Genomic DNA, 27689 nt, shown 5'->3' with positions numbered 1-27689 from the left:
TTTCATCTTCCACTTTACCACTTACAGAAACCTTGCCAGTACACTGTCTGCTGGGAACAACTCTCTTCAGAGTGCACTGTTGCTTCTTTCTTGATAATACGACACATTTCTTTTACCTGTCATCGTGGATGCTAGTTATGGCACATATAACTATGCAGAGATGAAAACTAATGAAAACTTACTTAATCAAAACTTACGAAACCCAAACTGATTTTGGTTAAAACGTGTTTTGACAACTGATGTAGGTCACTCATCTGATCTAATACATCCCCATTGTAGGCAAGAGCAATGTTGTAACGCAGTACTCTAGCAGTGTGTGCTCTAGGCCATGTTAATGTGATTCTTTCTGTTTATTAAGGGCATTTGCTTTTATCTTAGTATGAAAATCATTACCTGTACCTGGTTAGTACAGAACCCTGCTGAGAATATTTTCCTACTCCCAAAATTCCTTGTGGACTGTTTTCTAGATTAAATATTGGATCAAGTTAATCCCATTCCATATCACAAAGTACATGTATTTTAAACTGATTTGCAATTCAAGAGACAAAAGAATAAATAAAATACTTTCTTAATTTTGGGGGGTGGGGGGTGTTATATGAGAAAGGACTGTAATTTCTTAAATAATTATCACTTTGTCATTCTATCACCGCATTTGGCTTTAGGCTATCTCTGCTTAGCATGACTAATAGCAAGGTGTGGTATAGGAATCAAGGTACTGTGTATTTTGTCTGCTGCTAGCATATAATTTCTAGTTCTGGGACGGGTGTGTTGAGTAAAGGCTATAGGGTGCAAAGAGGTAAAGATCAAGTGCTTTTGAAACTCCCTGAATCATTAATGTAAAAAAATGATCGCAAGTGTACTACTGCAGGTGGTCTCAGATGTGCAAAATTGTTTCCACTTCAGAGAAAAGGATGATTGGAATCACTGGAAGGAAACATGTTTGCTGTCTGCAATCTCTTTTTTAAGAATTTAGTTTGGCTTTATGGAAAATTGATAGGAGCAATGTTTTTGGTTGGTTTTTTTTTCAGCCTGCAGAATTTCCACCCAGTCTGCTTATGAACTTACCAAAATAAACATTGTTAAAAATATAGGAGTCATCCTATTGCTTGCAAGAAATCACTTCCTGGAAAATGTGCTATGTCTTAAATATTTTATTCTATGAGTACCTTGTACTCGGTTGAAAAGGATTTTCATTGGTACTCTTGGTAGTAAATCCTAACGGTAGGCTTACAGCTCATGGTATTACCTTTGTATGTGGTTACACTGAGTGTGCTTCATAACCTATAAATGCCAGCACTTGAATTGCTAATGTTCAGCAGCTCGTAAGTTTTTTTTGTCTGACAGCATATATTTCTGTTTGCTTTGGTAGTTCCAAGTTAATGTGATCCTGCATTCCCATTCTTGCTAATTTGTTTACATGAATTTATTAAGCTCAACTGCAGTGTGTGTTGGGAGTTAGAATACTCTTGTTCAGGTGTAAAAGAGATTTATTAAGGGGAAGATAGAGGCTGAATGGTCAGGAATCTTGTTTTTTCCGTCTCATTTCTATACTTTTGACATCTATTATGTAAGATAGAAAAAGGGATACTTTTTCACTTTTGTGAAGGACTTTGAGATCTGCAGAAGCAGAGGAAATGCTATGAAACAAAACAAAAGGGGGGGAGGCATAAAAAAATCCTTAAAAATGCAAATGTGAATACTGTTATAGGTTGTACAACATACAGCATATGATCTCTAAACTCACTGAATAGAATCGCAGAATAGTTAAGGTTGGAAAGGACCTTAAGATCATCTAGTTCCAACCCCTCTGCCATGGGCAGGGACAGAGCTCACACTAAACCATGTGACCCAGGCTCTGTCCAACCTGGCCTTGAACTCCGCCAGGGTTGGAGCATTCACAGCTTCCCTGGGCAACCTATTCCAGTGCCTCACCACCCTCACACTAAAGAATTTCTTCCTTATATCCAATCTAAACTTCCACTGTTTAAGTTTTAACCCATTGCCGCTTGTCCTATCACTACAGTCCCTAATGAATAGTCTGTCCCCATCATCCCTATAGCCCCCCTTCAGATACTGGAAGGTTGCTATGAGGTCTCCAAGCAGCCTTCTCTTCTCCAGGCTGAGATGAAATAAAAGAACGAAAAACTAAAACCTTTCAGACTGTGGCTATTAAAGTCACAATTACAAGATAGAAACATAATTTTATGATCTAATTTGCAGTGGAAAGTAATTGTCTTCAAGGTGGGGAGTCTATCTGCAGTTAGTGGAAAAGAAGTGTAAACATACCTTGGTTAATTGGGTAGTAAGTCATATATGGTAAAGGCTTCCTGGCATGTAGCAGGCTGTGTAATTTTAGACTACACAGTATACAAAAAAACACTGCTGAATGGAACAAAGTGATTCTGGTCTATTAAAATACTGGCAAGTGGCATAAGGGAACAGAGTGTGCAGAGATAAGAGAGTCACTCTGTGGGTGATTAGATAAGGTAACCAGGGGCCAGTCCTGCTGCTTTATCTCTCATAATGCCAGTGTGTTCAGGCTGTTTGTGCACACACAGGATTTCATTCTGCTTTTGTGATAGAGTTAAGGACCATTCCAGTGTTTGAATAAAAAGGACATAGGAGATGGGTGGTACACTCCTCTAGAACATCATTGTGTCTGAGTGGTTTAGACTTACGGCTGGAATAGTACTCTGCACCCAGGAGTTCATTTTGATTGATTTACTTAGCTCATGTGTTATGGCTCTGTTTGCTAGAGAGTGTTGTCGTCTTGGTGCAAGTAGACAAACCTAATGTTTTGTTTTTAAAGGAAGACTATAATATGGTTTCAGTGCTTTCACCTCTAATGTCCACATGATTTTGATTTTAACATATACAATTTATTAATTTTAAATCTATAAAATCAATTTTAAATATAAAAAGTATAAATTTAAAATTTATACTTGACATTATTAAGCAAAAATTCTATGTTTGACCTTCTTTTCATCAATTTTTAGGACTCATGTCTAGTTTGCAGCTGCTGGTGTCTTCCATACCTCTCCAGATCAGTTGGTCATGTCTCTTAAAACTGAAATTTTCTCATAGATTGCTTACGTTTGGTTTCTCTGAAGGGATAAAAAGGAGGGAGAGAGGAGCTGAGTTTAGAGAGCGTCTTTTAAAAATTACATTTAGACAAAACAAACCTGTATTATATGTTGAGCTTTCTCAGTATAAAACACACTCAGTAAGGTGAAAATGGAGCCACTTGGCTTAACTATGCTGTCACAGTAAATTCCCTTAAAATCAGCAGACCTGCTTTCTGTGGAAATGTGCATGGGTAAATATTTGTCACATGAGGATGTTAATTGACATTACAGGTGTTTTAAAATGTATTTATTTTGTCTGATTTTATTGTTACATGTAAAGCATCCTCCTCGACAGTGGTTTTATTACTAAACATGACAAAAGCAGGGTAGCAGAATAGAAGATGCTTTTCTGCTGAATCAGATACAACCTGAGTAGTTGTTAATCTCAGAAGTCTTTAGAACTTCTAACTGAATGATTTGTTTTGTAGGGTGAAATGGGAGTAAAAGGACAGGATGGTATTGCTGGTCTTCCTGGTGAAAAGGTATGTTTGCATGTATTGGTATGTAAATTGAGTCATGGGAAGTGTTCATTATGTCAGTGGCTTGTCTGTAATTGTGAACAGAAATGGGAAGATAGAGCACTTCTGTTAGAACATGAAGTTCTCTTACCTGCACTGCCATGGTTTTGTAACACACTGAAAAAGCTGCTCAGGCGAGTAATATGGTCTACAGATGTCCTTGCTTTATGTTGGGCTTTTTTTTGTTTGTTTGTTCGTTTTCAGGAAGGAATGGGATGGGGTGGATATACAGAACCAAAAGAAGCTACTTGTTCCATTGTGCAGTTTGTGATCTGTAAGTTTAGGAAAAGCTCTTATGCTCTTAACAGTCCACTTGGTAGAGCTTGGAGGTAAACACCATTGGGCGCTAAGCAAAGACAAGAGAATAGCCATGGCTATGAAAGCATAGTTATTCAATACCTGTGTATTCAAGATGCTAAGTTTCACTTCCTTCTGGAATACAGTGTTTAAATTAAGGCAGTTGTGCCTGTTTATTGAGTTCAGAGTTAGTTGCCTGTACTGGAGAAGGTCTACTAGCCTAATACCAGCCATCTTCCATATAATAGCCCTCATAACATTGAGGAAACAGTGTGTTGCTAGAGTTTCTAATTATTTGATCTCTTGTGACTTTTCTTCTGTTCCATAGTAACAGTTGAAATAATATTAGATTTTCTGTTTAGACATGGAAGTCAGTTGATACATAAATGGAAACTCTCCAGATGCCTGTGTTAGTGCATCACTAATTTATTTATTTAATCATTTATTTATTTATTCAGTTTTTTTACTGTCAGGATTTTAGTCCTCAACCCTCAATTCTGGTTCTTTTTCATTGTGTACTTCAAGTTTCTGCCCTTTCAGTGCCAAAAACAAGTAAGCCTTTTAAAAGGAGCTGTTGCTGTGAGAGGCTCTGCATTTCAGTATTGCACTTTATTGGTTGATATGCTGCTTTCATGTATATGCAACATTTTAGTAATGGTGTGATGGTTTGGTTTATTTTGTAATTACCCAGATTTCTAAATACTGAAAGAAGCAGAGTTTCACTTCAACTGTCACGTTTAAAATCTATAATTAACAGGATATGAAACTGTCTTTTACTCAGCATTTCTTTCTCAAATTGTGTTTTGTTAAAATAGGAGTTAGACATATAATATTACCAGAGAGTTGAGTTAAAATAAAACTTGAGAGCAGGCTGCAAAGATGTTCAAAGGACTCTGCAATGTTGAGGTACTGAATCATAGAGTGGAATGTAAAACTCGGAGAAAGTAATACTAAAGAGCAAATGAAGAAGAAAAATAAAGCAAACTTTACATATTTCATGTCAGATGGGACTAGCTATTACTCGGAATTACAGATCAATGAAAATCTATGTTCACTGTTAAGTACTAGTCAAATAAAAGGAATTTAGGAATGATTAGAAAGAGGATAGGGAGCAAAGCAAAAGCATCTTAATGTCATATAATGAAACTGTATTGGGCTGAATCTTGAATGATGTAAGGGGTTCTGGTTCCCACATCTCTAGGAGATCAAATACTACTGGAAAAGATCCAGAGGAGGTAACAAGAGTAACAAAGAGCATTGGGCATCTTCCAGTTAAGGTGGACTTCGACTTGATTCTCAGGCACAACTGATGTGAAATATGTCCTGTTCTGTGCTCTGTACAATCATGAATGGAACAGAAAAGACTAATAGGAATCTATTTATTTATTTTACTCTCCTTTTCCGTGTGTGAACTGGGGCATCAAGCCTGTCTGATAGCAAGTTCATAAAGGTTAGAAAGGGTTTGTTCTTCCTATTATATGACTACAGTTTGAACACTCTGCCAGAGGGTTTGATGAGTCTGAAAATTTATTAGAAAGTTGATAGAAGAAAAACCCATGGTGTGTGTCAGACAGACACTGCTGCTTGTCTGAAAGTTCTTGAGCTCCAAGACACTGAAGTCTGGGAAACCCACTGGAGAAGTCTTTATGGTTGCCCTGTGGTTATACTTTTTTGTAGGCATCTGTTGTTGCTACAACTGTAGTCATATACTTAACTAGAGAAACCATCAATTTGATCCAGACAGACAGCTTTTACTTTCTTGTGCTCCCAGATGTGAATTAGTGGAAGGAGTTATTCTAAAACGTTGTAAATTGAATGAGATTGATCTAGAATGAAGCTTTGTTTTCCCTTTTCTCTTTCTGTAGCTCCTTCTCTGATGTTACCATTCTTTAAAGTTACTAAGCTAAACTGCTTTTCCCATGCAAGTTATTACAGTTTCCATGGTTAATACTGTTTGGTTTTTTTTTTGCTTAGCGCCTTGCAGATTCACTGTCAGACCAAATCCCAAAGCTTCTGTTAGTTTATGTAAGGCTCAACAGTCAGATCATATTTAATATCAAGGCACTGTACTTTTCCTGAAGATCGTAACGCTTTTAATTCAGACTACATAAAAGCCATGCAATTGTTGCAAATTTAAATAAACTACTGTGGAATCTGAAACTGGCAAACCCAAAAGCTGCTTAGAAGAAAAAAAAAAAAGAAAAAAAGAAAAGGCAAAATATTTTGGGTAAGCATATCTAGATGAGGAAACTGAGATCCAGCCACCCAGCTTCTGCTAGCCAGAGTTGTCGTGTCTGTGCAGAGTAGTACAGTGCCGTGTGGAATTACTAGCTCCTTTCTGGAGGTAGAATTGCTTTGTTTTCCTTGTGTTGTGAATGGTGTTAACATGTTCTGTCTCTCAGTTGATGCATCAAGAGTTGTGTAAATTTTTGTGTGTCTGTTATTTTTGTGCTCCTTTTTCTGGGAGGTTCTGGATGATAACAATGTACATAGATTCTATAACAACTGAATAAAGCAAAAGAATAAAAAATGCTTCAAGCACTGTTATGTACAAAGGTGTAGCCTACTTTTCAGGAAGTTGAGGTACAGACTGTGCTATGCTGGGAGAGCATTTTCTGGAGTTACTTATGTTTGTTTATCCTCTTAAACCCTTCAGTATCCATTATCGTTTGTTGGAGATGTTATATTTGTTTGACTGATATGGCTATTTTTATGTTTTTCTGCACTGTGTTTGTCTGAGCTTTGTGCAGATCTGCCCCCTGAGTCACTAGTTAGAAACAGGAAAAAGAAAAAAAGAAACAATACAATTATTTGTTATGTAGATGCAGTTTGAGGCTTCAGAGAGCAGCGGCATTCTTTCTGATCCACCCAAAACCTGTCCACTGCAATATTCCTTTGGGGAAATGGTCCACCATTCCTTGGGGAAAGGTTGAGAGAATAAATACATTGCAGATCTCACTCAGGTTGCTATGAGTAAGCAACAATATCAGTTCATTTGACCTATTTTAGAAGTTTACCTTAGAATGAGATCAGCTTGATTATTAGAAGGCCTGTTTCTGTAGACTTGATTAGTTCTGTTACCTGCACTTCTTGTGTCACTCAGCTGACACTTGAATATCTCAAATCCTTTCCTTCCCTTTGCTTCTGGGTCTATAATGCCATGACAATGAATTGTTTATGATTAAAAGTTTATGTCCTGGATGCTAGGTGTTGTAGTCTTCCTTGGGGTTGGGTGGGTTGTTTTTGTTTTTTTTTGCTGGTCTGTGATGCCTTGGCAGTCAAGATGCATCACTCAATTGTTTTGACATATCACATTTTAGGGTTGGGTGAACTCTGTGTACTTAAAAGTTTAGTGGGATAGTTCCCCCTCCTGAGAGAGAGGGTGCCACCATGGCATGTACTTTAATACAAAGTACTAAGCCTCTTGCCGAGTTGTGGCTCATGGGTGTTATATGGGTCCTGCTAGCTGAAAAGCTCTTAAGCTTCTGAGAATGCGTGGATGGCAGCAAGGCTCAAAGGACTCAAGCTGCTTAAGGTGAGTAATTGGCTCTGTTCTTGGCCAGCCCATATTTGGCCATATTTTCCTATTATGAAAAAACTTTTTCTTCTTCCTCGGTCACTACATTCTGAAAAATAAAACCAATGTAGCCAGAAATGCAATTCATAAAATTCAGAAGACTTACCAAAGTAAACTGGTTTTGTGTGTTCCCCTTTATCCAAGCCTCCACAGTGATTGCTTTTTGGTGGTTCATTGTATACAGTTCATAGTGATAGAAATAATGCATCTATGTTTCTTAAATGACATTTTGTGAAATACTTGTGACACCATTGACTTTTAATATGTGACTTTCAAATAGCTTAGCTTTACTGTTGTAGTTTCTTGCCTAATTTTTCACAATCTAGGTTATGAACAGACAGCCTAAAGTAGTAAATATATTGAGTAAGCTTTTTAAAATAGCTGGTTTTGCACAGCAGGCCTGAAGAGGCAGGGAAATATTGAGTATGCTGTGCATTTGCTACTGCACTGTATGGGTGCTCCTGCACTGTATTAATAAAATAAACAGTTTAGACAGACTGAAAGGAGAAAGAAATACTTATATGAATAAAAACAATGTTTATCATTACACAACTTAGGTTTATATTCAAAGTCAGACTAGAGGGGAAAAAAAAGCCCCGAGTGTACATTTCAGGAGCTCTATCAACCGTATGAGTGTGATTTGTACTTCAGGAGTCATGAATTGGGTTTACATGAAGATACAGTAGGTATCTGTAAAGGATTATATTTGTAGAAGGATTGTTCCTTTTGCTCACTTGCATGTACTTTGGGGTTATTCAGCCTGGAGAAGGCTCTGGGGAGACCTTGTAGCAGCCTTCCAGTACCTAAAGGGACCCTACAAGAAATCTGGAGAGGGATTTTTGCAAGACCATGTAGTGACAGGACAAAATTTGAAGGCTTTAAACTAGAAGAGGCTAGATTTAGATTAGATATTGAGAAGAAATTCTTCCCTGTGAGGGTGGTGAGGCACTGGCACAGGTTGCCCAGAGAAGTCGTGGCTGCCCCATCCCTGTCAGTGTTCAAGGCCAGGCTGGACGGGGCTTTGAGCAACCTGGTCTGGTGGAAGGTGTCTCTGTCTGGAGCAGGTGGTTTGGAACTAGGAACTTGGAACTAGGAACTTTAAGGTCCCTTCCAAACCAAACTGTTCTAGGGTTTGTGGCAAGGACCCAACAAAGTGCGCATGAACTCACATTTTGTAAGCCAGAAGGTAGCAGGACTAGAATATATTGCGTTATGATGGTGTTTTTCTCATTTAACTTTATGAGATGGTTATCTGTAAGTTCAGTTTTCTCAAACCCACTATCAGTATTCTGTGTTCAATTTTAACTGGCTCTGAAACCCAGCACTGATACTTTTATTCTTGTTAAATTCTGTTACCCTTTTGTAATTAAGAGGGTTCTCTTTGTACCTGGTACAGGTAAAAAAAACATTAGTGAAAGGGTTTCCAAAACAAGATATAAATACCATTTGCGGTATGTGTGCCACACCAAAGTGGCATGTTAACACTTCCTATGCAGTCTACTTTGCACTGCCTGGTGGGAAGAGCTCCCCTTTCCCTTAGTGGTACCTGAGAACATGAGTTTAAAAACTGCTACGTTGTAAGGTTTTGGGTTTGGTTTTGGGTTTTTTTTGGTTTTTTTTTTTTTTTTTAGAGAAGTTGAATTCAGAAGCTTGGCTTAGAAATGTCCATTTGATTTCCAATATGATTTAAATATATATACATTAAGTTAAAAGTTGGGGGAAAAAAATATATATAGCATGCTAATATAGCATGTGACATCAAATTACTTTCAGAGATGCTTTCAAAACCCACCTCCATACTCCAGGGTCAGGTCTTCAGGGCCAGCTATGTCATAAAATTCACAACTGGAAACTTGTAAAATGTACATCCAAATCAAACTGTGTCGTCATGAAGAATCTTGTGACCATTGACTGCTTTCCCCATAGCGCCAGCTAGACCATGGAAACTCTGTCTAGAGTTTTTGAAAGCGTATCTGACTTTTCAGAAGAACAAATCTGAGGAGCCATTAGTGTTGAGGTTATAGTAATGCAGTCTTTTCCTTGCAGCTGTCTTGAAAAATCTCTGGACACAGTGCCTTCATATTTCATGTGCTGTACAGACCTTTGACAGGGGTTAGGATATTTCTGAAGTAGCTCATCAGTATCTCTGAGAAAGCTTCCAAAAATGCATGTGGAGCACTGGATAGATACTGCTTAAAGCCATCTTACTCAGTTTGTCTGTCTTTTGTTCAGTGCTGCCCAATTTCTGAGCTCCTGTCATTGCTAATCTGTTGTATTTCAGTATTTTTAGGTCAGGTATGGACATAAATTTTACCAGATATGCTGCTTTTGAAAAATCCTTGTACTGCTTTACTCTGAAGTCTCCAAAAGAGATAAAAAGAGTATAATTGCTAACATAGGAAAAGGTATTTAACAGCTTTTCAAAGTAAAATTGTGAGCTGTAAGAATGTAAAGCCAAAAGGGCATTTTAATATGAAATATGGTGCATATATCTAAAAACTAGAGTTTTGTGGGTAAACAAGTACATAGATTAGCCTCAAAAAATAAAGACTGCTTTTCCAATTGGAAATTTTATTACCACTAAGTTTAAAGCCTTGAGTTTAAGAATTGCTGGCTGTTGGAAATCAGGCAGTTAGACACCATCTATTACTGCAACAGATTTGGTATGAGCTTTGTATTCTGTGTTTTCAGTGATATCTTTGTGTATAATTAAGACATACCTGATTTTAAGAGATGGATGAATATGAAAGCGGTATCTCTCAGTAGCTGTCTGATACATATATGTAATTTCTAAAAATCTTACTTGGCAAATACACTTTAGAGCATTATGTTTTCCAAAACTTGTTTCATAGCTTTAGCATGTATAGTTCTTGCTTGCTCTCGCTCTCTCCTTAGCATAAGAAGGAAGTGTTTTGAATAGCCTTTGATCATAAATTTGATTCCAGAGAGCTGTCTGCTGTGCTGACTTATTTTTGCCTTATTAGGTGATTTTTGCAGTTCATAACTCCAGGAACTGTTGAGCTCCCTGGTTTTTCAATTCCTAAAGCTGAACGACAGCAGTACAGTTTGGTTCTCGATAGAAAACTCCATGGCATTAAATTACCTTGTGTGCAGTGACACTGCTTGGGTGTTATTTCCATTCTGGAAGGAATGGTGTATTAGTGACTACTGTAGACTGTGTGCTGTTGGTGAGCAGAGACTTCATTTTTAATTAAAGATTCATTGCTTTTTGAGGGGAGAGCGAAACTATGCTTCAGTCTGTCAGCTAGCCCATTTGAGGAAAGCCGTGGCACTGTCTTCTGTCCTTTGTGGTTTGCTCAAAATCAGATTAGTACATCTCAGTAGAACAGAAGTGCAAATGTGTTTTGGAAACCAGATGCAAATGCTTGCATTGCTCGGCATCAAAGCCATGGGCTACTTCAGGCAAGTGACACTGGTGAGGTAAGGGTGGGGGTGGAAGGTTATACCCTTTGGTATTTGCAATGAAGTTGTAATAACCACCAGAACTTGCCCGGTCACGGGGCCCCGGCATGCAGCAGCCACTATTGTAATGTGAGGTGTGGCCAAAGAAACCAGAGGTCACCATCCATTTTATTAGGGGTCTGGGCTGCTGGGAGCAAAACTGAGGGTGGCACGGTGCCATGCAGGACAGGCTTTTGTTAGCGTGTTATGTAACGTGGAAGTGAGAAATAATGCAGTTGTTAAATAATGTGGTCGTTAAATGCAGCTCTTTGTTCCTTAATCAGAGATTCATGAATACTCTAGCTGTGAGCCTGCCTGGCTCTGGGATTCTTAATTGCGTTTCAGAAGCCTCAGTCAGGACCTTATAACTTTGAAAGGGCGGGGGCAGGCTGGTGGATTCTTCTTCAATTGTTAGTAAATTGTATTTACTGGGTTCTTTCTGTGAGATTTCTGTGGCATATAGATTTTATTTTTCCCTCCTTCAGAGCTAGAAAGTGAGGGCTAGAGACTGTCCGGTTTAAAATAATATTCTGAGCTTTTCACATCTCATCAGAAAGTATGGCTTTAAGAAAAATGTCCATTATAACAAGACTTAGTGTTGGAAAAGTTGGTAGGGGTGTGTTGCAGGAGATGGCTAACTGGGGAGGAAGGAACTTTCTCGCTGTACTGCAGCACTGTACAGCTAGTCTGACACATTTTGCTTAGTTTTGCTTGTCGACTTTTGAGGAATTAAGATATTAGACTTCAAACACTAGATTTTGGATCTGATTAATCATTAATCTATATTAGGATAATTTTGGATACCTTTGTTACTGTACTTCATTTAATTTATATATAACATTGTTTTCTCCTTGACTAACAGCTTTTATTACAAGTAGTGCATGAGAGTTAAAAAAAATTAGTTTCATGTGGTAGAAAATTATATGTAGTACAAATTATACAGAGGTTATAGATTATACTGTTAGCTGCTGTGGCTCGTGACCTATTAACTTTTAACTGTCCTTTGCCTTTTTATTGGTACATGAGATGTATTATGCATACAATTATTTAAATAACTCCCAACTCATATGGGCATTTTTAATGTCAATGAATATACTTCCCAAAAAGACTTTTAAAATTATAATGTGGGGTTTATATTCTGAATTCCATGCAAACTGTTTTTTTTTAACTCGTAGATACCAAGTTGTTGGACATAAAAACTGCTTTTTGTTCACATCATGAGATTTTTCGTAGGTATTGCAAAATAGACTATTGTGTTTGTTTGGGTTTTTTTTCAATTCCTACTGCTATCCAGTATTTATCAACACCGAAGATCCATACTGTATGTTTCAAGTCTGAATTGATTAAATCAATGTGACACGCTGAGGCTGGGCCAAGTCTTGTCTAACCAGCAGTCAGCACTGTTACTCTGGCATGAGTCTCCCAAAAATAGAAACACAAGAAGTCAAACAAGTAAGTGGAAGGGCACTAAAAGAAAAAGTGCTGTTAATTCCACTGTTGACTTTCTGTCTAATGGATTCTTGTTCCCAGGCCATGCTAAGTAAAGCAACTGGCACGGGGTGTGTTTCTGCAGATGGCTCAGCAGTGACACACGGGGCCCAGCTGGTTGACAGGTGTTTGATTTGTATTTAACAAGTACCTCACGCCAGCCAGATTTTTCTGTTACAGATACTAGGAAGCCAGTCAGCTGATGCTTTTTCTGCAGAATTAACACCCCTTTCACTGTGCTTCCCTTACGTTGTGAATGGCAGTTCTGATTTTTCCGTATAAGTGAAGATAACATTATTTTAGTTTGTAATAAGAAGGATACAAAATAGGAGAAATTAATCCATAGTTGAATTATTTAATAGTTGTAATCTGCTACCTTTACAAATGGAAGAGGCAAAACATTTTTATTTATAGCTGTTGACAGTAAGATCTCAAGAAATATTTATTTAGCTGTCCACTCCTTAGAATGAAAATTCCCTTAACGAGTATGCATGGAAGGATAATGACAGATTTCTGGCATATAGCTGTTACACGCTGTGTTCCTGTGTCTTCCCATAGTGTGAGAAGGACTTTCTTGTACAGTATAGCACACATAAGCCTGGAGTAAAAGAAATTCACTGCCCAGAGGTGATACAGTATTGGCTGAAATGCACCCAAGGCCGTGAGGGAAGAGTGAAGGAGGGAAACTACTAAATAGATGAGAATAAGTAGTGTACAATCCTATTCCTTATTGGTTTTGCTGTGAGCTACATAACAGCACACTGCATAATTGGAGAAAGGTTGTCTCAACCGTGGCCCATTTATTTAATTACAGTTTGGGGGGTTTGTTTTCTTTTAATAACTGGGAGTGGAAGAAATTAATGATCTTTGTGGCATTTGTTAGTGCCATGATAGCAACTGCTGGCAAAACCAGCTGTGGAAATAGTAGAGTATCAGGATGCTGTTATTAATCATCCTTGATTAATGTGAACTCTGAGAGCTTTAGCTAGTGGGATGTGTAATGTGACATTGACTATGTCCAGTTTGCCATTTCTTTATGTTTTTATCTGAGCATTTTTTTTTCCTGGTAAAAAAATCCCTGAGGTGGAAGAAGATGAGACTACAGGAACTGTTAACAAAAATGTGTGGCTCTTTGCAGTGACAAGGTGATAATGCCAGTGCTATGAAATAGCCAGAAGAAATACCACCATCTAGAATATGGTGTACTGGCAGTACTTCTGCTGCTGAACCTCAGAAGAATGAGGAAGGAATGAGCCAGAGAAATGGCTGTCAGAGTAACGTTGATTCTCTAAGTAAAATCAGTTTTAGTGAAACGATGATTATAAACTCGTGCAGAGATTCTGCATCCCTTGAATAGTGGACTAGCTTGCTTTCTGGGTCAGACATCCTAGACTTGGTATATGGAATAGGCTAATGGCCCTCAAAGAGGTTAAGAAAAGGGCCTGAAAGGAAAAGTTACAACTCTACTAAGCCGAGATGTCACTGTTCTTCAAAAAGCTGCTCAGAATTTACAGTAATGGGGTACACCTGGAGATTTACCTTTAGGGATCAGATCCTAGGTCAGTAGATCCACTCACAGTAGATCCAGACTCACAGGTCAGACATTGTCTGTTTGAGTCCTAATAACATAGCTGGTATATCCACTTCATCCAAATACTAGCCTTCCTTCAAAATGCATCAAATGTCAAAAGGCATTGTTTTAGAAGTGAGGAGATACATTTCTTGGGAAAGTCTTAAACTTCCAAGTGGAAATTGTGTTGTGAACTGGTTTATTTATCAGTAGTCGATAGAAGGTTTGCAGTTAGAGAAGCACACCAACAACATGGTATTCCAGAAACAGTACTCGTGAGTTCCTAGATTAGAAATTCCAGTCAATATGAGGTCTGTTTATTTTCGATTCACCTTAAGTCCTTGGTTTTGCTAGTGTTTTTTCTTTGTTTGTTTGGTTTTGTTTGGTTTTTTTCATATTTAATGGTCTGTGGGACAGATATTTGTTAGTGTAAACCAGCATTTGTATTACCTGAGAATCTCCCTCCTGAATTTTCAGTTTCTGGAAATGGATGATGATGATAATTCCTGCATTAATGAATATCTGCTGACATCTAAGAGGTTGGCCAATGCTGTTTACCTTCCTAATATAGGCTTGGGGCTCCAATTATTGTGGTGAATATAGTAGTGATAACATATTTTGTTATTTTGAAAAGACCTTGGAATTTCATTAATACTGGATAATGTGTTTTAGCTTTTATTTAACATTATTGCATTTCAAATATTTTAGCAAGGCCAATTAGATTAATTGCCACTTCTGCCGAAACTTTAATAAATTTAGATTTGCTTTAATGCCATGTTATGGCTGGGTTAACAATAAATCAATAGATGGTGTGTCAGGCAATTTCTTTTGACTGACCTACTGTAAGGGAGAAAAGACAGTTACAAAAATCAATTAGTTGTCCACGAGTACAACATCACTTCCAAATTTTTTCTACTGTGTTGCTTCAGGTGACACAGCTGGGGAAGTGATCATTCCCTTGTACTCAGCACTGGTGAGGCTGTACCTTGAATACTGTGTTCAGTTTCGCCTGTCAGTACAAGAGAGACATTGAAGTACTGGAGTGTGTCCAAAGAAAAACAACAAAGCTGGTGAAGGTTTGAGAGCACAAGTTTAGAGCTGGGGGAACTGGGTTTGTTCAGGCTGAAGAAAGGAGTCTTGGGGGAGACCTTTCACTCACTACAGCTACCTGAAAGGTTGTAGAGAAGTGGGTGTCGGTCTCTTCTCCCAAGTAAGAAGTAATAGGTCAAGAGGAAACAGCTTCAAATTGTGCCAAAGGAGGTTTAAATTTTTCCAGGGAAGGAAAAAATTCTTCACAGAAAGGGTTGTCAAACATTGGAACAGACTGCCCAGGGAAGTTACTGAGTCACCATCCTTAGAGGTATTTAAGACATGTAGACATGGCACTTAGGGACATGGTTTAGTGGCTGACTTGGGAGTGCTATGTTAATGGTTGGACTTGATGACCTTAAAGGTCTTTTTCAACCTAAACAATTTAATGATTCTTGATGAAGGTGGTCAAGAAGGAAGCAGTTGTCACTTCTTCAAGGACATGTGTTAGCAGTGAATTCCACTTGTGTTTTGCTAAATGCAGAAAGTACGCCTACTGACAATAGAGGCTCTTTTTCTGCTCATACTTTTCTTGAGGGTATAAAAACAGCTCCTCGGCATCTATCATAAAGGCTTCGGTCAGTTCGTTGTCAGATTTCAAAACTAAAATAAAAAAAGGCAGTATGCCAGCCTACAGCCTGTAGTTATGCATGAAAACAAATGGAGTGATCTTTTCATCCTAGTTTTTTCAGAACAACTTCTCTGAGTTCTCATGTCATGTCTAAATAATTTGTGAGAGCAAAATATAGACACAAAGTTTTGTCTTATGTGTTTCATTTGTGAAATGAGTGCTCTATGTATTTGAGTATAGAAATTGTGTGAATTGCCTGCTTTGTAAGACATGCTAATTAGTACAAAAGGAAACAATGCCAACTAAAGAGAGCGCAGTCTGGAGTAAGGAGCACTGCGGCCATGTTCTTTGAACCTCTGAGCTGTGTCTGGCTGCTGATTCATTAGTTTGCAAAGCACCAAAACCTACATTTTCAAGTGTTTAATTCAGAATGCATTAATGTCTAGTTGCCTGAACAGATAGGCTGGTCAGCCTTGTCCTGAAGGTGGGTATCAGGAAGGTTTGGGAAGGAGGAAAAATGGATACCTCCTGATCTCAGATTATATTATGAGATGCAATTGAGTACTGTAGGGCTTTCTTATTGGCCTTTCTCTTGAGCAGCTGTGCAAAAAAGCCACAGGAGCCCTGATCACAAAGACACAAGAGTCCTCTGACCAGCCCTCACCCCTTTGGCCAAACCGTGATGTTCCTGCTCTGCTGGAGCTGCTTGTCCTCTTGAAGCAGGACAGAGCAAAGGAAACAATATACCTGTCACAAGCCCTTCATCAGGTTATTTCAAGAGAGGATTTTATGCTTGCTCACATGGCTCAAGGATAGAACTAAGCAAGTACTCAGCAAGTATATTGGTAATTCAGCAGTAACCAAGTGGGATCGAAAGGATAATTAGGACCCAAAATGTCATGTTAGCAGAAACTCATGACTAATCTAGGAGATTCATGGGGCAAGTCTTGGCAAATATCAGCTGAATATATTTTTATGTCATTAATATTCTATCAGGTGATCCTAACCTTTTACAGGAGCCTGATTAAAGAAATAAGGAAATATTCTAGTAGGCTAAGGAAGGTGTCACATAATGGAGTGTAATTGGTGTGGGATTTTTATTTGTTAAAGACAAAGCTCTGCCCTTGCTGGTGGCTCTGGACTGGCTTGGTATGTGCTTCACAGGGGGATGCTGCTCAAGCCCTCTGATAGTACATTCTTGAACATTACACTCCATTTCTGCAAAAAATAGTTGCCCTCATTTTAAAATACGGGCCTATTAGATTATTCCAGGGGTCTGGCAGACTCAGGGTAATGGAAGGCACATATCCATAAATTATCAAAACAATAAGTAGTGTTTGACCATGCTGATTTTACTTCTATTGAGATGAGTTTCCTTCCTAGTAACCTTGGAGTATCAAGACTATTCTGTAAATCAAGCTCCTGGCAGTGCTCTAGTAAATTTAAAAATAAAGAGGAAAATGTTTGGTTTTCATCTCGAGGTTGCAGAAGCATCTGACTGTTTCTTGGTGGGTTTCGGGTGGGTTTTTTTTTTGTTTTATTTGTTTTGCTTTAATTTTGCAAAACCGTATCTGCAAGATGCATAAAGTATTTTACAGAAATGATTTCTCTTTCCCAGCCTTGAAGAGAATATCATGACGCGCCGGCATGTTGGCCAATATAAATCATATTAATGCCTAAAATGTTCCAAATACCAAAACATGTTCCCAGTTATTGATAACAGGTTCTCTCAATTTATTATTATTTTTTTTTTGTGATTAGATAATGTGCTGCCTAATTAATTTTTGGCACCCTACTGTTTGGCAGTGCATGTGTCCAGGGCACCTAATAAAGGTCACATATTTGTATGTTAAGATAGCCTCTTTTTTTTTAATCTGGAAGTCTCTTATTTAGGGGCTAAAAATACCTAAATGTGGAAATCAGGGTGTTAAAAATGAATGTAAATGCATTCGAAGAAAGTTTCTATGTACACAGATACACAGTGTCTTACTCTAACTTAAAAACCCTTAGGTATAAACTGAATCTCTAATTTTATAGGGTGTTGCATTATAATTACAAACTGCATAATCAATAAATGATAAATATATTAAAAACTTGATTATAAATACACTGCTAATTTCCCGAATAGTTAAAGAAACCGCAATATCAATCATTTTAGATTTTATAAGAATCAGTATTGATCTAGGAGGTTATTTTTGCATTGTGTTGAAGGGATAAGCATTTATATTCGCTGATTAAACAGTGCAAGGCAAAACATCTATAGCTTGTCTCCACAAAAAAAATCCAACAACAAACCACAACAGTGAATGTGGGGTTTTTTTTTTCTAGTTTACAGTGCTCTGATATAGCAGCAAAGGTGAAATATTATCGGGTAAATATTAATGATGAAAAAATTTTCTGAATTCATGCTGTAAATCTCGAGAAAATGAAGGGCTAAGGATTACTTGTAACGATTAATTAGATTTTTACCCCAGCATGCTATCATCTATTTTTACAGAGGGGAGCTGGAATGAAGATGTTGGAAACTCTATCATGACTGGAGTTAGAAAAATTCCATTTTAAGAAGCTATTTTAAGCTGTATTTTAATTGCTGTAAATCATCAGTGCTTTGTATTTATTTGCTTAATTACTTGTATCATTTTGATGAGTAATTGTTCTTTTATTGTCTCTTTCTCTTGTTAAGAGAGATTGGAGTTTTTCCTTTGTCTCTGTTCTTTTTTGTGTGTCTGGGAGGCATTCGTCTTCTGCTTGGCTTGGAATCAAACAAGTGAACTTTCAAAACTTTCTTTTGTGGCTGAATCCTGGCTTGGCTAGATAACTGAATTGGATAGTGTGTGAGTTACAAGGGCAAACTTCTGTCCAGGGATTAACACCCATGAATTGAATGGAGAAAGCATTTGATTTTAGATTCCTTTAATAAGTCTTCTAAGCTCCCACTTGAAGTAATATGAACAAGGGTGAATTCTATTAGAATTTAGGTCAGTAACTTTAGATTTATTGAGACCAAAATTAATGTACTTCACTGTGGCATATTTCATGTAGATAGAGGGTGGCTCTTAGCTTTCAGTGTCACAGCCTAGTTCTCACTAGGTCTGTAACTGTTTAATATGCTTTGCCAAGAAGGAATGGAAAAGGAAACTGCTGCAATATTTTATGTTTTAATTTAAACAAGATAATAGTAGGTTTTTAACTATATCTTTTCTTAGAAGTCCCTGTAGTAAATGCAGAATTGCATTGTCTATAGCTTTCAATTCAGACTTGTTGATTTGTATTTTTCTCTTTTACTCAACTTGTCCTTATTCAGATATTGAAGATGAAGTTTACCATGTTACTCAGCTTGGATAGTTACCTTTAAAAACTTTTTTTATTAACAAGGTTTTTGTTTTTACTTATGCTTATTTGTTGAGCAAAACTTTTAAGTATCTGGTTTCCTGAATGGAATTTACAAACCCAAATCAGATTAATTTTCATGGGCAATGCAAGGAGAAAGTCATTTGTGGGTCAGGGAATGACTAACAGTCGACCATATAGCTGACTTATTTTGTTCTTGGGGTAGAGGAGGCGGTAATTTAAGAACATGCACAGAACATGCACTTAGGAAGCAGGAGAAACAAATTTTTGTCTGCCTCATTGCATAGGATCAAGATTTGCATTTCCTCCTGCCAAATAGGCTGGGGAAAGATACGAAACCCCGCTTTGAGCAGAACCTAGAAACCAGCAGTCAGCTTAGTATGTACAACTCCCTGTGGGACCTAGCAATTTAAGCATGGATCCTTGTGGTCTCAAGTACCTAATAAGACTTAGGGAGAGACTGGAAGATGTGGCACCCTTGGGATTTTAGGTACTTGAGTAGTATGCAAGAGTCCCCTGAAATATTTTTTTCTGAATCAGGGCCTGAAATAAAACTTAAGAAAGATTCTCATGGGATCCAAACTGAAGCAACCTACAGCTGCTGCATAATTAAATAGCCTGTAATTGTTAATTACATAATATTTTGAAAGTGAAATGTATTTTAACCAAATACAAGTCACCAGACATAAACAAACCTAGAGATAATTCAACTCTTCTGTAGAAAAGGAACGAGAAGCAGTGCATGTCTAGATGTCTTTTTCTCTTAATTTAGCTCACTCGTGAGTTAGGTCTGTAATATGATGGCTATGTACATTTTGTTTCAGGGGGAAGCTGGCTTAGTAGGTGCTCCTGGCATACCTGGTCTTACTGGTTCCAAGGTAAAAGAAATAAATAAACCACCACCTACAACAAAAAAACAGTCTAATTTTCTGCATTTTCACTCTCAACATCCTTTTTGCCAGCTGTCCAGTATCTACATAAATTGCACTTAACTTACATATCCAATTTGTGAGTTGTATAATGTGACAGAGGAACTTTACTATCAGTTTCTAAAAACCTGCCTATCAGCATCATTTTGCATTAAGAGCAGTTGCCTAAGCCTCAGAACTGTGCAGGTCTTTCCAGCCACAAGGTAGCAGATTCAAAAATTCCAAATTTGAGAGTCTCATGATCTCAGCAAAATGAGATGAGGGATGGCGCTGCTGCTTCCTGTCTTGCATTTGAATCTTTTGCTCCTCTTTAGAGGTGGAATATTGTGGGAAGGACAGAACTTGCAAAAAGTGACATCTGTATTATAAACCTTGCTGGTAATATTTGTTCAAGCTGCCTTAGTCTTTTCATGGCCAGATTTTGTTTTCTGTTGGTTGCAGCTGTGTTTAACCCTAAGTATTTGGAATGAAGCCTCAATGTCACATATGTCTGCCCAGCTAATTCCTTTTAGAAAATTGGAGGGGAAATAGTTCTGCTGCTTCCACAAATTAAGGGACTACACATAAAACTCCACATTATTTTCTTCATACTAAAATTTCAAGAAAGTGCTCTGCAGCGTGACCTTGATGCAAAGGCCTGATTTCTGTATATTTAGGCAGATATTTCCTGTAATACAGCACGGAGGGAAGGAAGGAACTTTTCTGCATATGAGGTAGCCAGCACTAAGTTCTGCAACATGCTTACCACAATCTATCAATTTATAAATTCGAAGCCAGGATTTCATTGACTTTTACTGCAGGCATATTTAAAACATTGAAAGTCAGATCAACAATCCTGCAGTATCAGGACAAGTAATCAGTGATTTCCCATGAAAAAGCTTGTGTGAAATGTTTTTCCTAACTTACTATGAGAATTCTGCCACAGAGAAGAGAATTAAGGTCAGTCATAATTGTGTTATTTTGCAACATCCACGTTTTTATTTCTGCAACATTCAGATGCCTTGAAGTAACTTACCAGTGGCTAATATTGTTAATACTGTCAAGTGGAAATTACCTAAACTACTTTCTCTATGCTTTCTGTTGACTGTATTTCTTATTCCCTCTAATTTGTAATATTTATTTTAAATTTAAATCTGTGCAGAAAATCTGGACACTTTCTGAAAAAAAAGAGAAGTTACTTTATCGCCCCATACTTAGGTACAGGCAGAGAACATACTGGTTGAGCAGTACCATTTCTGAAAATGACCTGGAGGTTGACATGAGGCTGAATTATGTGCTAACAGTGGTTCACTTTCTCTCCTACTGGGGAGAAAGTGAACCACATATTGGACAATGATAGTAAAAACTGAAGCTGGCAGATCAGGGGAAGATATTTTCCCCCTTTGCTTGGTGGTGCTGCATCTGGAATGCTGTGTCATGTTTGGCAAGGGGTGAGGGGCTTTCACCCTTAATACTTTAAGAGGTGTAGAGAAACCAGAGGGGGTCCACAGGGAGCTAGGGTATGTTCAGGGGCTTAGAAAACAAGACCTTTGAGGAGAGTTTCAAAGTACTTTGTTGAATCTGGCAAAGAGGTGTCCAAGGAGTGATCGCGACTGTCCTGCAGACATAAGAAGCCCAGCTGGCTTCCAGCCAAAAATTCATCTGGAATTGCAACTAATAAGGGATTTGAAGTTCAGCATAAAGGGCTTCTGTTAACTGCATCTGTAGTTAAAAAATGAGGCTGAAGAAAATGTTGACCCACTCCTTAATGGGGTGGGGGATGTGGAAAAGACTGAGTGTACCTGATGGGTTTTTTGCTTTGGTTTTCACTAACAAAGTTTGCCTTCAGGCCTCCCAGATTACTTAAATCTCCTAGCAGAGTGTATGAGAATGTACCATTGCGCACTGAAGGGGAAGACAGTGTTAAGGAGCGCTTAAGCTACTTGGACGTTTGCAAGATACCAAGCAGTATCTACCAAGTAGATTATCAAATTGGAGCTGGAACATTATTACAGGTCTTTTTATTGAAAAATTATCAAATAAATAGTTTAATCTGATGAGCTTGAGTTAATATTTCAAAATTCACTCCTGTGTTTTTTTTTTTGTTGTGTGTTGTTTGTTTTTGTCTTTTTGTTTGTCTGTTTATCTGTTGGGGTGGTTTTTTAGTAGTTAGATATGGGTTTTAAAGTGAAAGGAATGCACTTTCTGTAAATTATATCTGTAGCTTTTTTTGAATTGTTCTGGGTTTCATGGACCTTCACAGCTGACTAGTCATTTTTCAAAATTAAAATGAAGTTATTAATAGCAAAAAATGTATTAAAACTGGTTCTGCAGAAGAACAGAAGGACTGTAACAAGCAAGTTTAGTGTCAGTGTCAGGACAAGAATCCAAGAAGATTACTTAGGCTGAATGGAAAAAATGTTTGACTGTTAATCCACAAAACAGTGGAAAAACATGGCTATTTTTCATAGAGGTTTTTCACAGAGGTTTCACACCTTTTTGAATGAGCGACAATCAGTATCTAAATAATTTCTTCTGTTTTAATCCCATAATAAAACCCAGTGCAATAAAACTATTTTAAAGAATTAAATTATTTGGAGAATGTTTAGGTTTGAGATTTTTAACTTTTTTTTTTTTTTTGTTCCAGGGTGAGCGTGGCTTTCCTGGTGGTAAAGGTGAAGAAGGAGAAAAGGTAAATTATTTTGTCCATGTCACAATTTTTTCAACTTAACAATTTCATATAAGGCCAAACAAGCAGAGCTTTTTTCTGAATGTGTTCCTTGACTCTTTCATGAATAAAATTCTTATTATTTTGCTATGCAAATGCTTAAGAACAAAGACTTTTTATGCATGCTAATCAGTGAGATCAGTGCTTCTTTTAGAAATACTTGATTTTTTTAAGAAAAGATTGAATAACGAAGCCTAACAGAACCATAGCCACTAGACTCCAGGAATGTTTACTGCTCTCTTGTTTCTATGGTAACTAGTAAATGTTTGTTTATACAGCATGAAATGTATCATAAGATGATGTGTAGGTATTTATAGTACTTAATTACTGCTTTTGTACATTAAAAATGTACTTTTTTACAATTTCCTGTGTTGATTGTAAGCAGTAAATGTTTTACACATTTTTTCCTAAGAGCAGAATTTTACTGCAATACCAAAATTTTACATTTGCTACAGCATAACTGACTGCTAATTTAGAAAGGTTAATTTCCATTTGTATACTTCAAAGGCAAGTATGTGTTGAGGGACAAGTGGAAGGAAAACACCTGATCTTTGATTACCTAGTAGGAATTAAGGTAATGATGGTGATAGTTTATGTTGAAACTTCAGCTCCTAACCATGTTGCTGACTGATTACTGCTTTTTCGCTATTTTTGGTTGATTTGGATTAGGCAACCTGAATTAAGACTCTCGGTTTATAGAAAGTTTCTCTGTGCTTCAGCTGACTGTCTGAAAAAGGGGCAGACAAGCGTTTCTGCTTTTGTGTGCTTATAAAGATGAAGAACAACACGTACTGCTATTCTGGTGATATTTTGAATGAAGAAAATGGAGAATAGGTGGCTGAATTTAAAATGTGCACTATATCTGTGAGTAGGGCTGTTTTGGAAATGGATATATTCACTCACCCACTCTTCAAAAGTGACAGCCAGCTTTACAGTGTTCATATTTTTAAAGAAAGCATGCTACGGATTAACAAAATTTAAGCAGTTTTAAGATCTATGAGGGTTTTTTTAGAAGAAAGTGTTCTGGTAACCAGGAAGGAAAATGTATCAGAAGTAAAAACCAGAATCCATAGCAACAAGCATTTATAATGTGAAGATTCAGCCTCTGAAAAAACCCACTTGTTAAGCTTGAGTGTTTGTAACTCCACCAACAGATCTTACTTCCTTGGTGGTATCATTATTCAGCAGTTCTGAAGGGCTTGCGGATTTTTTTCTTTTTTTTTTTTTTTTTGTCATAATTGCTGTGCAGCTGTGCTGTGCTTTGCCCGAGTTTTATGAGTAAATTGTGTTTGGACACAGACACACAGTTCCAGCTGTTGCTGCCACTCTCTTTGCTTGATTTCCTTTATTTTAAGACAGATAAAATGACCCAACCAGTGGTAGTCACATTTTTGTTATGTGGAAGCTGAGTCAGCACATTTGGATCAATTTAAAAGTCTTTCCAGTGTAACTATTAATAATGTATTCAGCTATCCTTAAAATAAAAGGAAAATAAACAAGTGGAAGGATCTTTATTTGCCAGTGATTACTCAAGAATAATTTAGGGCAGTCTCATGAGAAGCTACACATCATGACTTGTGAGGAAGTAGTGTGGTTTAGGCTATAGGAAGTAAGTCTCAGCCTGGGCTTTAGCAGTTAGTCAATTTAGCCTTAATTCAAATAATTACTAAAGAACAACAATTGCGAGTTTCCAGTTACTGAACTCCAGCATTAAAAATGTATCAACAGCTTTGCATTTTAACATAGCATCACAAAATAAAATACTTGTAATAATTTTTGCATAAAAAAAAACATGATTAAAAATCTTGGAACCTAAATTTGATTTTTTTCCTAATACAAAAAACTGCTTCATATTGCATATTAAGGAACAAGATAGTATTTGCATGCCATGTCTTGCGTATCACCTAGCATGAGACACAGCTGCCTAAACATGGGATATTTGCATTCCAAACTCTGTAGAAGCACATTAAAATGAACAATCCTATATTTTTGTTTTGGTGACCATATAATTCCATTGGATTGAATGCTTGAAACCAATTCAGTCTTATACTTCTTGGTTCATCAAACCAAACAAGTTGACCATGGCTTTTACTGTACCACATGCTACTTTGCCAGAGCAAATTCTGGGCCCACCAGAGAGATGTAGGCAACTGAGGTGAAAGTGAATGACTGTATGTAAATTAGAGGAACCATCCATAATTTAAACTATTAAGGGAGATTCTTTAGGCAGTTTAAAGCTTTCTTTGTCATGCTTGGTTCTCTTTGAGGAATCCAGAAGTCTTGTTTTGCCTTCCTCCTTTTTTTTGGTCTTGGTTGAACTTGGTTTGCTCTTACAGAAGCCAGTAGTGGTAAAGGAAGCTACAGACTGTGTGTGGAGGTGTTATGCTGGAAGTTTTTCCTCCATGGGAAATATACTCTTGCTGTAAATATTATTTAAATTCTCCTTTGTATTCTGTTTTCTTTTTGTTACTTAGATAATGACATTGTCTTATGTGTTAGTCTAATAGCTCTAACAAAAACATTGGTCTACCCTTCTATAGCATGACTGAAAAAGTATATGCCGAGAGCAGTTTTCATTGGTTTGCTGCTAGGAAGTCAGACTTTATCATATGGATCTATCCTCAATCTAATTGTAGTTAATTGTAATCTGTTCAGAATTGTAATTTTATGGTACAGGATAGAAAGGATGAGTATCAGACTTTATAATTATAGGCAGGAGGGAAGGACTGATGGTAAGTAGAAGAAAGCTTTAAAATTCAGAATGATCTTAATCAGAAATGTAGCCTGAAAAAAAAAAAAAAAAAAGAATCCAATGCAGAAGTAACAAGTGCAAGGAGCTACCTGTGGGGGAGAAAAAATGAGCTGCAAAAAAAACCAAATCAAAAAGTATCTACTCAGAAATTAAAACCTGAGGGTTGTTTGGAGGAGAAGCTGAGCACACATAAATGCAGTCTTTATGAAAGACTTTAGGATGTTTTAAAGTGAAATATTGTCTGCAACACTGATCAAATAGTCCTATTTGGTACTGGTAGGGCTTCAACTTAAAGCATTTTGAGAGCACTGAGAATGGCTGGTGCTCAGGAGCATACAACCTTTGAGGAATGATGGTATGAACAAAGATTACTTAGAGTCAGCTGAAAAGAAGTATGTAAACAGTCGTCAAATACATAACACTGCTGTAAAGAGGAAGAAAGTGGTATATTTGCTGTGTCTGTAGTGAGTATAAAGCAATGAGCTGAAAGTGAAGTAAGGAAAATGCTGTGTAGCCATTGGGAAAAGGTTTTTAATTCTAACAGTGTTGATTGTTGTACAAGTAATTTTCTTTTCCAGTGGTCTGCAGTTTTTATCCAAGTTACAGAAAAGGGAAAAAAAACCTAAAGAAAGGCTTGCTTCATGCAAATGCAGATGATCAGATTTGTCTTAGATGATTTTACCATTTTCAGTTAACAGCATCAAAATTATGCAAGGTATCACACTGATGTCTAATTGGATAAGCACAGAGAACAGCAAGACAGTTTCTTTTTCAACATATATCCTTGTTTCTTTTTCATGCCTAGTTAATACTTTTCTGATGCAGGACAGTGAAGCTCTGGAATAGGTTGCCCAATGTGGTTGTGCAGCCTCTTTTCCTTGCGGTTTTCAAGACCAGCCCTAAGCAACCTGGCCCTGACCCCATACCTGAACACTGCTTGGAGCATGAGGTTGGACTAGAGACCCCTTTTGAGGTCATGTCCGGTCTTAGTTATCCTTTAATTTTAGGAACAGTGAACATGCACGCGATATTTTTCTGATTTCTGTCGGTTTATGTGGATTTATAATTCGGAGAATAATAAAAAACTATAATAGTCTAGTCTTTTTGTTTGTTTGTTTGAGGTTTTGTTTAAATGTTGTTAGGGGTGAGATTTGAATGTACATTTATTTACAGTATGGACCAATATTATTCACCAGAATCTGTTATAGACAGATTTCTTTTTTTAAGATGTGTATATAAGTTCACACACTCTAGTTTTGGAGCATAATGTCTAGGGATGGCCAGTGCCCTTCCTTAAATATCCAATCATCTGTCAGCTGATGCAGTCTTCCTTATAGAAACTCTTGTAGAAGGCTTGTTTGGCTTACATTGTACATGGTTGCTTGGATGATGGGTGTGTATGCATTCACTGGTTTTACCTTGGGATTACTGAAACCCTACCATACAGATAGTTACAAAATAAATTGTTCAACATAAATGAAATCTAAGGGTGTCTTCAGAATTTAAGTTCCAAAAAAGGAGAATCTAAAAATTTTATTACTATTAAAATTGCCGTGCAGCTGTTGGGTTGTCTGATCACAGCTCCATTCATGTGAACTGTGGCAGTTCCCCTAGCTGAATCCCTGTTTCTGTTTTAACTCAGAGGCAAGTAAGGTATGATGTTATGTAGACTAAATCTCGTTACTAGTTGATGTCTTTGAAGACAAAGTTGCGAGTGGTAGAGTACAAGTGGTAGAGTACAAGGATGGCTGTTCACTGGAGAGGGACTCTTCAATTGCAGTTTTCCTTGACTAGGTGCTTTCCTTTGTAAAGCATATTTCCTTCCCATCTCACACTCGAAATAGAGGATTTTCGAACAGGATGTCATTGAAGCTGAGCTATGTAGCAGTACATGTACTGTGATATGCACTTGTAAATGCTTGATCTTTGCTAAAGTTATTATTTCACTGTAATTCTTTGATTTATATTTCTCAGTAAAATGATATAAGTAAAAAAGTTGGATGTATTAGACTAAGGGAAACTTTGGGAGTAAAACCGTAGTGATAGTTATTCATTATTTCCAGTTTCATCCTTTTATCTTTACTTTTTGTATGTTTTGATCATGCTTTTGCCTGTGTATGCATGTGAGAAGAGAGGAGGAGTCTGGGGCTTGTCCAGCATAAATGTAGAAAAAATTGTCATCTGCTTCATTTTCTTCTAAACGCAGGATGTTCTTTGTATATATTTACTGTTTTGTGAAGTACAATTTGAATT

General features: G+C 37.3%; 1 protein-coding gene across 4 annotated transcripts in view; it reads left to right on the top strand.

The window, feature by feature from the left end:
• The window catches only part of COL19A1 (collagen type XIX alpha 1 chain), a 180486-nt gene that overhangs the window by 39101 nt on the left and 113696 nt on the right, over nucleotides 1–27689 (top strand). For 2 of the 4 annotated variants that reach the window (XM_061460531.1, XM_061460529.1), the window contains exon 10: nucleotides 3554–3607. The exons of 1 other annotated variant lie outside the window; for it this stretch is intronic. In XM_061460531.1, the coding sequence (XP_061316515.1) occupies nucleotides 3554–3607 (54 nt within the window). Of the gene's footprint in view, nucleotides 1–3553; nucleotides 3608–19872; nucleotides 19927–22603; nucleotides 22649–27689 lie in introns of all 4 variants that reach the window. One more of the 4 variants, XM_061460528.1, reaches the window with a different exon arrangement.

The sequence above is a fragment of the Pezoporus flaviventris genome, unplaced genomic scaffold (assembly GCF_033815535.1).
Source record: "Pezoporus flaviventris isolate CSIRO_AGI_PZ_B2104156 unplaced genomic scaffold, CSIRO_AGI_Pfla_v1 ptg000031l, whole genome shotgun sequence".
Taxonomy (NCBI): domain Eukaryota; kingdom Metazoa; phylum Chordata; class Aves; order Psittaciformes; family Psittacidae; genus Pezoporus; species Pezoporus flaviventris.
Note: the sequence above shows the minus strand (reverse complement) of the source record. Positions and strands in the feature narration are given on the sequence as shown.